This window comes from Microcebus murinus, chromosome 7, assembly GCF_040939455.1.
Source record: "Microcebus murinus isolate Inina chromosome 7, M.murinus_Inina_mat1.0, whole genome shotgun sequence".
Lineage (NCBI taxonomy): Eukaryota > Metazoa > Chordata > Mammalia > Primates > Cheirogaleidae > Microcebus > Microcebus murinus.
Genome location: NC_134110.1, coordinates 62,345,881 through 62,359,057, shown reverse-complemented (window position 1 = coordinate 62,359,057; position 13,177 = coordinate 62,345,881). Strand labels below are relative to the sequence as shown.

General features: G+C 36.5%; 1 protein-coding gene across 1 annotated transcript in view; it reads right to left on the bottom strand.

Moving 5' to 3' along the window:
• RGS22 (regulator of G protein signaling 22) overlaps positions 1–13,177 on the bottom strand; it is a 113,686-nt gene that overhangs the window by 2,759 nt on the left and 97,750 nt on the right. Inside the window, exons 22-24 of the mRNA XM_012762019.3 lie at positions 9,185–9,364; positions 5,239–5,394; positions 1,055–1,153 (exon numbers count right to left, since the gene is read on the bottom strand). Coding sequence (XP_012617473.2) covers positions 1,055–1,153; positions 5,239–5,394; positions 9,185–9,364 — 435 coding nt within the window. The remainder of the gene's footprint in view (positions 1–1,054; positions 1,154–5,238; positions 5,395–9,184; positions 9,365–13,177) is intronic.

Sequence of the window (13,177 nt, the reverse complement as noted above, 5' to 3'; positions counted from 1 at the left end):
TAATAATGTATATTTATATTTATAAAATATCTTTGGTTTTCAAAAGCTTTTCAGTGTCTTACAAAAATCTTGAGATATATGACAGGACATCATCATGATCTAATCCCTTTGTCTCTTTCTAATAGATAAAGAAACAGTCTCAAAGGAAATTATGTGATTATTTTCATGCTTCAAGGTAATATTGACTTGTGACAGAGCAAAAACTGGAAGGTTGGTATCTCTAATTCCACCTACTCCCCTTTGTTTTTACACTTTGTTTCTGAAATTTAATGTTAGTCATTAGCTAATGAATGTATTTCTGAATGGTATTATTTATTAGGTATCATACATTTTTGGATACCTCTTTCCACAAAATTTTTGCATATGGTTCCACAAAATTAGATATTTGTCTTCTCTCAATAATAGCTTCATAGTCTACCAGTTATCTCAGCTGGGTAACTGAACTTATATGTGATTCCTAAATGCCAAGAAGATTGTTTCTTGAGTTCGTATCATCCTAAGATGCAAATGCTTTCAATACAAGTCAGCAAAGATAAACATAAATTAAGCTCATGAAATTTCAGAAAAGTGATAATGTACTAGTTATAAATGTAAATGTAAACATAGAAACTGTACATGTATTAGTTGGTGGTCACGATGGCCAATTTTACTACCAGCTCAAAGAATTTAAAAAATTGAAACTAAGCATTCAACACTCTTCTGTCATCTTTTAACCCAAGAATATAACAATCTATATATATTCTATCTTGTTCTATTAAACTGTATCTGTCTTTATTTTCTTTTTCAATAAGATTGTCATTTCAACTTCTGCAATTTAAATCTTTTTCATGTGAATCAAGAAGTTATTTTCCTTGATTATATTGTTCAGGATTAGCTAAAATTTTAATGTTCTTGAAGCCTCAAGGAGATTGCCTTCCAATTTCTTCTAGTTTTACAATTTTTGCCTTATTTTCAAACAAACAGATCTCTAGTACTGTACAAGGACCGAGTTACTAAATTCCATTATCCAATGCTCTAAAGAGGAAAAGAGACCCATATCATCTTGCCTGCTTACCTGTCGGCCATACACCTGCAGGCCTATGAAGGAATCACTGACTACAGCAGTTGCTTTGGTAGCAGACCCTGAAGTACTTGAGTGTTGTTTGATTCCATCCTGTAATTATATTAAATTAAATTATTCCAAAAAAGGGATAGTGCTATGTTAATATAAACTTATAGTTTAGGAATCATAACATCATAAGACATAATAGTTTGTGGTGAGTGCCCACTTGATGAATCAAGTCAATATCACTACAGTTTAATTTTTTTTTTTTTTTTTTTGAGACAGAGTCTCGCTTTGTTGCCCAGGCTAGAGTGAGTGCCGTGGCGTCAGCCTAGCTCACAGCAACCTCAAACTCCTGGGCTCAAGCGATCCTCCTGCCTCAGCCTCCCAAGTAGCTGGGACTACAGGCATGCGCCACTATGCCCGGCTAATTTTTTGTATATATTAGTTGGCCAATTAATTTCTTTCTATTTATAGTAGAGACGGGGTCTCGCTCTTGCTCAGGCTGGTTTCGAACTCCTGACCTCAAGCAATCATCCCGCCTCGGCCTCCCAGAGAGCTAGGATTACAGGCGTGAGCCACCACGCCCGGCCCCCAGTTTAATTTTATTTTACACAAATATAAAAATACTTAAATGAGAGAAATTATTAAATTGAATGTAAAAATCACTCTCAAATTCTAGAATCCAGAAAAACCTCTATAAACATTGTCATGAACATCCATCCAGATTCCTTACTAGGGAAAATGCATAACTCTATAACTTTAATATTTTATTATATAAATTTTATACAAGTGGAATATATCTATATTTGCTCTTTTAAAATCTTTTTCATATAAAATATTTGTGAAAATGTTTCTATGTGAACAAATGTAGAACTGGAATGTAAGCTGGGTCTTCATATTATTTACCATTATATATCCACTTATACAATAGTCTCTTCCACAAAGCATGCACTCACATATTTTTTGGATAATGAAATGAATAAATTAATCACCATTTTCAATATATAAGTGATCTTATGCACTCAAAGATTTGTTGAATAAGATGAATGAACTATATCATTTTATTTTTATTTTTTTTTTGAGACAGAGTCTTGCTTTCTTGCCTAGGCTAGAGTGAGTGCCGTGGCGTCAACCTAGCTCACAGCAACCTCAAACTCCTGGGCTCAAGCAATCCTACTGCCTCAGCCTCCCGAGTTGCTGGGACTACAGGCACGAGCCACCATGCCCGGCCAATTTCATATATATATATATTAGTTGGCCAATTAATTTCTTTCTATTTTTATAGTAGAGATGGGGTCTCGCTCAGGCTGGTTTTGAACTCCTGACCTTGAGCAATCTGCCTGCCTCGGCCTCCCAGAGTGCTAGGATTACAAGCGTGAGCCACCGCGCCCGGCCTATATCATTTTAAATAGGTAATATTTTAGTAAATGCATGTGCCATAAACAATTTAATGAATGCCTCCTATTAGAAATTTAAGTCATTTTCAACTTTTTACTGTAATAAATGAGGCTACATACATCTATGCATTTTTATAATTTTCTCCTTTAGAATGTCTAAAAGTGTATATTCTGATTAAAAGGAATGAACATTATAAACAACATATATTGTCAAACTACCCTTTATAAAAAAAAGCACCATTTTACATTTTCTCCAATAATGTATGAGTTTGTATGCCTTTTTCTCAAACTCTCAACCAACATTGGGTATTTCCAATATTTTCTTCTTTTCCAGTCTTTATGTCTTTGGTTATCAGCAAGGTTGTACATCTTTTAATTCATTTACTAATTTGTATTTCTTTTTGTGAATTGCCTGTTAATGTTCTTTGTCCAGTTTTCTGTTAAGAGTATTTGTCCTTTATCTGACTGATTTTTACAACTTACAGCATACATTATGTTTACCAATTTGTCTTTTAGCCTTGTATATTTTTGCCATTTAAAAGTTTAAATTTTTTATTTAGTTAAATCACTAATCTTTTGTTAATGAATTTGTCACTGTTCAATTTAAGTACTTGATATTAAACTAGATGAAACTTTTTTCATGAGATATTCCTATCATAACTTTCTTCAGATTACCTGGCTCCATTTGATTCCCTGATATAATAAGAATAAAAAAATGGTATATTTGATACTGTTATTTCTGTTATAAAGAAGGATGATACTGCTACACTATTAATAATAACTAACAATTTACTTTTTGACATGGATTATGCTTCATATATCTTTTTTTTTTTTTTAGGAGAGCATGATCGTAGTTCACTGTAGCCTTGAACTCCTGGGCTCAAGCAATCCTCCTGCCTCAGCCTCCTGAGTAGCTGGGACTACAGTCATGAGCCACCATGCCTGGCTAATTTTTTAAATTCTTTTTTTAGGGATAGAGTCTCACTATATTGCCCAGGCTGGGCAGACTCCTGGCCTCAAGTGATCCTCCCACCTCAAGCCTCTGGAGTAGCTGTGATTATAGGTGTGAATCAAGGCATCTGGCTCATATATCTTATTTAATTCTATCCCATGATATGGGTTCTATTATTATCTCCATCTTACTGAAAATAATGAGGTTTTGGGATGTAAAGTGGTTTGACTAAGATAACAGAATTAATAAATGGTAAGGTTATATGAGGCCATAAGAGTAGAACCCTCATGCAATAAGACTGTGGTCTTATAAGAACAGGAAGAGAGTGAGATCTCTTTCTCTCTCCTTGTCATGTAAGAACACAGCTAGAAGGCAGCTGTTTACAAGCCAGGAAGAGAGCCCTTACCAGGAACTGAATTGGTTTTTTTTTTTTTTTTTTTTTTTTTTTTGAGACATTGTCTCACTCTGTCACCTGGGCTAGAGTGCCATGATGTCAGCCTAGCTCACAGCAAACTCAAACTCCTGGATTCAAGTGATCCTCCTACCTTAGCCTTCCAAGTACCTGGGACTACAGGCATACACCAATGCACCTGGCTATTTTTTCTATTTTTAATAGAGACAGGGCTTTCACTCTTGCTCAGGCTGGTCTTGAACTCCTGACCTCAAACAATCCTCCCACCTTGGTCTCCCAGAGTTCTAGGATTATAGGTATAAGCCACTGTGACCCCCAGGAACTGAATTAGCTGGGACTTTTAGCTTCCAGAACTGTGAGAAAATAAATTTCTATTCTAAGCTACCCAGTCTGTGTGGTATTTTTTTATGGCAGCCTGAATAGACCAATACAATAGGGTACCATTTATGTAAGTTCAAATATATATACAATAGTGCTCTGTATTGTTTATGAATACATACACATGCATAACACACTATCTTTAAAAAGAGCTGGAAGCATATATCCCAAACTTAATGATTGCTCTTAGGTATGGGGAAGATATCAGAACTCCAAGGATGGGGTTAAGAGTTTTAATTCTATTTGTAATATTTTATTTCTTATAGGGGGGGAAAAAAGCAAATGAGGCAAAATGCTATTTTGATCTGTATGAATATGAGTGTTCATTAGTTAGTTTTGTATCTTTTGGTATCTTTTACATTTCTTTAAAGAAAATAGAAGAAGCATATGCTTATAAATAAGATGAAATACATTACTTGGGAGCAATTACCTCTTCTCAATGAAAAGAAAACAGATAAATGTCAGGAGAAACAGACAAATGGATGAGTGAATGGACAGACTAACAGACAAATAGGCAGTCTGACCAATTTGCAACTCAATTTCACAATGTATCATTCTGTAATTTTTATAGTCAAAATGCTGCCCTCTAGTACATACTTGTTCATTCATTCATTCCCTGATTTATTCAATAAACAATCATTAATAATTGAGCACGAGCACGTACTAGACACTAGTATAAGTGCTTATGAAACACGGATGAATAAGGCAGATGCTAACCTTGAGGACCTCAGTCCAGTGAAGAGACATATGAAAGCTTAATCATAGGACAACAGAAAGCGTTCTCTGTGCAAGGGGAAACATTACTGCAGCATGTGCAAGCTGCTTGCAATGCCAAGGAGAGTCAAGGAAGATTTCACATAGAAGAGATGACATTAAAGATGAATTTTGAGGAATTCAAAAAAAGTCTGAAACCTCTGACTAAACGTTAAAAAGCCACTAAAATCTGTGTTCTGTAACTTCTTTGTACATAGCCTCAGCACAAATTCTTCTACAATTCGCACATATCGCATACCTTTTAAAAGTCTGATTAAACCCAAAAGGAGTCTTGTCTTACCTTTCCCAATTTTTCATCTTCTGTCATTGTCAATTTCTTTTTATGCTTATAGTCTTGTCTTCTCTCTAAAGCACTCATAATTTTTTCATCAGTTAAGTTCTTCCTAAACTCACAAAACTGAGGCCAGAATTTAAACAGAACCCCAAAAATTGTCATCTGTATAAAAAAAGAAGTATGTCTCAGATTACAATTTTATACAAATGTACCAATTTAAACTATAATTTGCCATAATAATGGATTAACTATTCTATCTTTAATATACACCATGTTTCCTCCAACTTATTGTCTCCAGACATCTTGGTATGGTTTAGCTCAGCACATGCTTATCATCAATGGTTTTTATTGCCAATAAGAAGTCTTTCTTTTAAAAAAAAAACATATACTAAATACACTTAAAAGTCACTTTATTCTTTATGTTTCCCTAACCAATTGATTGTATTAATAAAGAATCCATTAGGTCTTTTAAAATAAGAAATTTATGTTTTCTTTTAAAACTTATACTAGTTGACCTGCCACACACTCTGCTGTTTTATGCAAGTATTCCAAATATTCAAGGGAAACTCCCTCCACCCCTTTTTCTTTCTTTTAGAGAAAGGAAATACCATTTTGCCTCTGGAAAAGCTCTTAAACAAAGCTGCAGATCTAAGAATAAATCTTGAGTAAGTTTTAAATGATATAATCTCTCTTTTATGTGAGAGCAAGAAAAGTAACATTTAAAAAGCAGAATGGCATCCTGAACAAATGCTTTCTATGAGGACACTTTACATTAAGTGATTAATTGTGATATTTATAGAGATAAGAATAGTTGCTCTAATTCGCATGCCAACTTTTTCCATTAGTTCCAGAGGCATACATTACTTCCAAGAAGGTAGGACTTGCCACATCAGATCAAGTCCAACATCACTGCTAGGAATGGCCTTTACCTAATGTCCTGGAGAAAAATGAACCATCCCATTAGGCTCCAAGCCAACTCTTAGGGAAAAAGAGTAACCTTTAAAAAGTAAATGCTGCAGTGATCAACAGTCCTGAATTGGCATATTTCATTACTTCTCTTTTCCATACATGAATGTTATTAATTCTAAAATTATTCACTGCTTTTAAAATATAGTTTTAAATTTAATTCTATAGTCTGTTGGGAGTATAAACCTAAAATCTAGAGATACTTTATTTGATGAAATGCAGGCTTTTAAGAAATTTTCATTTACATTTACTGGCCATTCATTTAATTAAGTAACCCCCTGTTCCAATGTTAAGGGATCATGATAGTTTTTATTATAAACTTCCTAGGCTTAAATACTACTCCTTCTCTATTTACCAACTATTGACTGTACTTCTGTTATCTCTCAAAACCTAAGTCATTCCCAGCTCTCAAATATATATATTTCCATCTAGAAGGCTTTCTGTAAGTCACCCAAGTAGGACACAATTTTTCAATGCAAAGCATAGGATTGGTCTGTTCTTAAAAGTTGCAATTGAAATTTTCGGTTAATATCTATCATTAATGAAAATTACCCTGTACCTCCAGAACCTTAAAAGATAACCAAATTGTGGGTAAGGAAACATTTTTTTTTTTTTTTTTTTTGAGACAGAGTCTCACTTTGTTGCCCAGGCTACAGTGAGTGCCATGGCGTCAGCCTAGCTCACAGCAACCTCAAACTCCTGGGCTCAAGCAATCCTGCTGCCTCAGCCTCCCGAGTAGCTGAGACTACAGGCATGCGCCACCATGCCCAGCTAATTTTTTTCTATATATATTAGCTGGCCAATTCATTTCTTTCTATTTATAGTAGAGACAGGGTCTCACTCTTGCTCAGGCTGGTTTCAAACTCCTGACCTCGAGCAATCCTCCCGCCTCGGCCTCCCAGAGTGCTAGGATTACAGGCATGAGCCACCACGCCCGGCCAAGAAACATTTTAAGAAAGAGCTACTTTGCTGCTCATTGCCAGCAGATGAGCAATCAATGGCTTTAGTATGAGTGAAAGGGGTCAGTGAAAACGCAGATGAAAATTTCCAGGCCACTGGGAGTGGGAGTAGAGGACAGGCAGAGGCTACACTGATAACAATGCTGAAAGTGTCAGCAGGTTTTTATTTACTACCCAGCCCTTTTGCTCAACTTTGCTCTCATTTCCAATTTGATCTTACTCCCTTCAGTCATGACAGATCTCACATCATTCATTCATGTGCCCCCAAAATGCCTAGTCTATGCGAGGCATCTGGGCCACAATTATAAGAAACATCCCTGCCTTCAAAGAGGTTACAATCTAACAGGAAAGTCAGACGCGAGAACAGTCACTTTCAATTTAGCGCAGTAAGTGTTACCACAGAGACAAAAACAAGGGAGACCGGAGGATACTGCAAAAAGCTCAGGAGGGCAAATAGTCAGAGTCATTTATAGAACTACACGTATTTCAGCGAGACTGGCAGAGATGGCAGGGAGTGGAGAAAGATGTGGCTAGAGAGTTACATAGGAGTATGGACTTCATTCGGAGGGCAGTGGGAAGCAATTTAAATATTTTAAGCAGAGAAGTGACATGAATGGTTTGGAGAGAGCCCAGAGTCAGGAAGTTCTGGTAATGATATGAGATATGTTGCAGATCCAAAGTGAAGTAGTGGTGTGGAGTTGGAGAAAAGTGGATGGAATGACAGATAACAAGGAGACAATGAATGAGTTTTAGGGCCTGATTAGAATGGGGGTAAGGGAACAAAGGAGAGGGAAAACATGAAGATGGCCACCAGACCTCTGGTAGGAGGGGATGCCATTCTCTGAGCTTCCTTATGAAAACAGGAAGAATAAGATTCTCTGGGGCGAGGCCCCTAAATAAAGAGTCTCTACTTTCAGATGCTCCAAAGTCCATGTTTAAGATACATGTAAGACTCCGTTTTAGGAAATCAAGTAGAAGTCATAGGTTAGAGGACATGAGTAAAATTCTTTGGCTGCAATCCCTGAAGAGTGTGCCAGAACCAATGTCAGCAGCTTCAGACATTTACCGTCAGACTCAAGGTCTTTGGTATCAATGGGCAAGTCCTGGTTATTAGGAGACCTAGGGTAGGCTAAGTTATCTCTAAGATCTTTTCATTAACAGATGCTACAATTCTGACACTATGTTTTCTCTATTTCTCTGTAGCACATCCTCAATCATTCCTCTATATGTCTGCCTATTTTGATGCATAATTTAGAATAGGAGTCCACTTTTAGTTCCTTAGGACTTAGGACACAGTTGGCTCACAAATGAACATTAGGGAATAATGGCTTTTTTCCATGCTCATGGGTAGTCATACCCTAAATCTCTGTTTTATATCACTTAAATCATGACATGGCCTTCCCTATTACCCCTATTATAATTTATTTTTCTTAATCATTTTTTAAGGAACAACATCACTAAAAGGCTTTTCAAAATGCAAATAAATTATGTTCACTAAGTCACTGTTTTCTATTATTTATCTTAAAAAGAAGTAATTTGAGGAGGTTAACAGGCATGATTTTCCTTTCATGAGTTTGTGTACTTTATGTTGGTAGGGTACTTAGATCTCCTCTCACTTATTTTATGAGCTATGTGAATATTCCAATTTTTAAAAATATACAAATCTTGGGACACACATATTTTACACATTTTTATGGTAGCAGATATTTTAAAAGGAAATATGAATGGTGGGAAAGGAAAGAGGAATTAGCTGGAGTTTTGTAAGTTAGAAACAAAAATGGTAACCATGGAAAGACAAAGTGTAGTATTTAATTTTATTTGCTGTATATTATCATCAACAAAACAGTGTGCAAGTTACTAGATTCTTATATTGCCATGGCATATACAAAGATTATTTAAATCAAATAAGCCTCAGTATTGGGGGAACTGGAACCTTGCCAAATATGAATAATGCAAAAGCTTTAAAAGAATATCTAGACTGTCAATCTATTTTAAAATATGCTTAGGCACATACCCTGATCTCTTACCTGTGCCTCTCTAAATACATATGGTCCTAACTCCTTTCTGTGTTCAATAATCTTCTGGGCTTGCTCTACTGGAATGTCAATTTGTAAAGCTGGTGGAATATTGGAATTAATGAAGCAGTTGATAATAGTTGTGATCTTCTTCTGGATGACAGATGCATCACAATGAGAATGGCACAAGTCCTGAACAAGGAGGAGGAAAGATAAAACAATATATAACTAATGCATCAGCTAGGTGTGGTGGTTCATGCATACAATCCCAGCACTTTAGAAGGACTACTTGAGGCCAGGAGTTTGATACCAGCCCAGACAACATAGTGAGACCCTGTCTCTATTAAAAAAAAAAAAATTAGCCAGGCATGATGGTATGTACCTGTACCTGTAGTCTTAGCTACATGGGAGGATGAGACAGGAGGATTGCTTGAGCCCAGGAGTTCGAGGCTGCAGTGAGCTATGATTGCACTGCTGCACTGTAGCCTGGGTGACAGAGCAAGACTCTGTTAAAAAAAAAAAAAAATCGGGGAGGGATGGCAAGGGCAACAAATGTAACCTTAACAATATTTGAACCCCCATAATATGATGAAATAAAAAGAGAAAAAAATAAAAAATAAAATAAAATGAAAAACAAACAAATCTCATGCATTACTAGGACATCTTATAGAATCATGTTAATATACGTTCCAATTACATATATTTTAACTTTAGAAATATATACATTTTAACTTTAGGTAAAGAGGGTACTGAGACATGTCAAAGCTATCTTAAAAAATCATAGCTTTCCTTTATTGTGGATCTGAGGAATTTAAGATTTTGATACATATGCCTTTTTTTTTTTTTTTTTTTTGAGACAGAGTCTCGCTTTGTTGCCCAGGCTACAGTGAGTGCCATGGCGTCAGCCCAGCTCACAACAACCTCAAACTCCTGGGCTCAAGCAATCCTTCTGCCTCAGCCTCCTGAGTAGCTGGGACTACAGGCATGTGCCACCATGCCCGGCTAATTTATATATATATATTAGTTGGCCAATTAATTTCTTTCTATTTATAGTAGAGACAGGGTCTCGTTCTTGCTCAGGCTGGTTTCGAACTCCTGACCTCGAGCAATCCACCCGCCTCGGCCTCCCAGAGTGCTAGGATTACAGGTGTGAGCCACCGCACCAGGTCACATATACCTTTTTTACTGAAAAATATTATGAGGGTACAGATGTTGATGCTACATATATTGCCTTTGCACCATTTGAGTCATAGCTACAAATGTGACCATCCCCAGACAATGCATACTACACCCATCAGGATGCATATACCTTTAAACACAGATTTAATCCTGATCCCTTGTTCCCCTAAGCAAAGGAACAGCTTTCATGTCTAATCTGACTCGTTTAACCGAGCTGAGGCTCAAGACACAGTCCCTTACAAGGGTTAAGTTGGACTAATAAAAAGAAAAAAAAAATTAAAAAGTATAAAAATTAAAAAAAAAAAAAAGACACAGTCCCTGCCCTTTTAGGGTTCAATCTCTATGGGAGGAAAAGTGTGGAAAACACATCACTCCAATTTTGGATAGTTAATAAATGGTGGATGTAAAAGCTTCCCCCCATCCAGACCTGCTTCTATACCAAGGGGATTTATGCTGAAAAAGGCCTAAATCCATTATCCTATTTATAGATAAATAACTAAAAATAATGATTGTACATTCAAAAGAGCCAGTTTTAAAGTCACAGATAGTAGGGCTATCATTCTTTTTTACATAAAGTAACCTAAACATTTGTACCCCCATAATATGCTAAAATAAAAAAAGAATTATGTATTAATATAAAATTTAAAATAAAAAATAAAAAGCTTTGAGATTAAAAAAATAAATAAAAAAAATAAAGAGGTAGCTAGCTGTGCTTGAATTATGGCATTGCTCTGTCAAAGACATCATTTTCTAAATCACAAAAAGCAAACAAATTTGGAAACTTACAATTCTGGATCAGAAATGAGCCAACATTTATCAAGTACCCTGTGCATACTTGGCACTGTAACAGCTGTCTTAAGGACATTATGAAAGAAAGAAAAATTCTGGTGTCTGTGACATAAAACTTTACATATATTATAGTTTGGCATAAGGTATGTGTGAAAAAAGCTTAATATAAATGTCACATTGAAACAACAGCACTTCTTACTCAATTTAGTATAACCTCAGAAAAAGCCTATTTATACCACATATTTTTGTTTATTTGGGGATTATCATATATAATTATTTGGTGAGCCTCATAATTTTGGAATACTAATATAAGGCTTGTAAAACAAAAAAATAATTTGTGAGGTTACACAGTTCTAATTTTGAGTAAAGGGAGAGAATTTAGACAGAATCATTTTATAACAGATACTTTTTTTCTCATTGTTCTGCCCTACTGTGCCATTAGCCTAGTTAACTCTTACCCATTGCTAAGGTCTCAGCTTAAGCATACTTTCCTCTGTTAAGCTTTCTGTGACTCCCTCAGTCTCGGAGAGATGTCCATCTTGGGACTCTGCTGGCTTACTCTGCTTGCTCCATCATTGTATTATACTAATCACACTCTTATAATCACTTTGTCCACCACTCACCTGTGCCTCCCATGACACTGTAAACTCTAAGAGGAAGACTGTTTTGATCATAGTTCTATCCAGGATTTAGCCTGGCCCTTGGTAGGTGCTCAATAAATATTTGTTGGATGAATATATCCTTTTACTCTTTTTCTTCACACACACACACACACACACACACACACACACTTCAGATTAAATCATACTTTTTTTTAGTAGCTAAGTTTAAAGAAATCAATCATAAGAATACCTTCTCCCATTATTGACTGTTCTCCCACAACTTTTTTTTTGATACAGGGAGGGTCTTGCTCTGTTGTCCAGGCTAGAGTATAGTGGCATCATCATAGCTCATTGTAAAACCTCAACTTCCCGAGCTCAAGCAATCCTCCTGCCTCAGCCTCCTGACTAGTTGAGACTACAGGTGCACACCACCACACCCAGCCACACTTTTATTTTTTGTAGAGACAAGGTCTTACTATGTTGCTCAGGCTGGCCTCAAATGATCATCCCACCTCTGCCTCCCAAAGTGGTAAGATTACAGACATGAGTAACTGTGCTCAGGTCCCACACATTTTAAACCAGCAGTCCCCAGCCTTTTTGGCAGCAGGGACTGGTTTTCTAGAAGACAATTTTTCCGCAGATTAGTGGTGGGGGACAGATGGTTTCAGGAAGATTCAAGTGCATTATATTGATTGTGCAGTCAAACCTCTCTGCTAATGATAATCTGTATTTGCAGCTGCCCCCTGTGCTAGCAATACTGCCTCAGCTCCACCTCAGATCATCAGACATGAGATTCTCATAAGGAGTGTGCAACCTAGATTCCTCGCATGTGCAATTTTTTACAGTAGGGTTCACGCTCCTCGAGAATCTAATGCTGCGCTGATCAGACAGGAAGCTGAGCTCACATGGAGGTGCAAGTGATGGGGAGGGGCTATAAATACACATGGAGCTTCGCTTGCCTGCCCGCAGCTCGCCTCCTGCTGTGCTGCCCAGGTCCTAACAGGCCACCTACCCGTCCCAGTCTGTGGCCCCAGAAGGTTGGAGACCACAGTTTTTTAATGGCTGCAGAGTATTTTATTGTATGGATATATCATAATTAAATAATCAATGTCCTCTTGTACCACAGGGTTCAAATTTTTCCCAATCCAGAACAATAATTAAAACTACTCTAGCTATCTCTTTGCATATTACCACAGTCATTACTGGGAGGCAGCATAACTTAGTGGTTGAGGGCATGGCTTTGGCAATATAATGACCTGGTTAAATTCTAGCTCTAACACTTAATTAGCTGTATAATGTCGAGAGTGTCCTAACTTTTCTGGACATTAGCTTCATCTGTCCTTGACTTCATAGGATTCTTGTGAAGAATAAATTCATTGTTACACAAAAAGCATTAAGACAATATCTAGTACCTAGTAAACACTTAATAAGATTA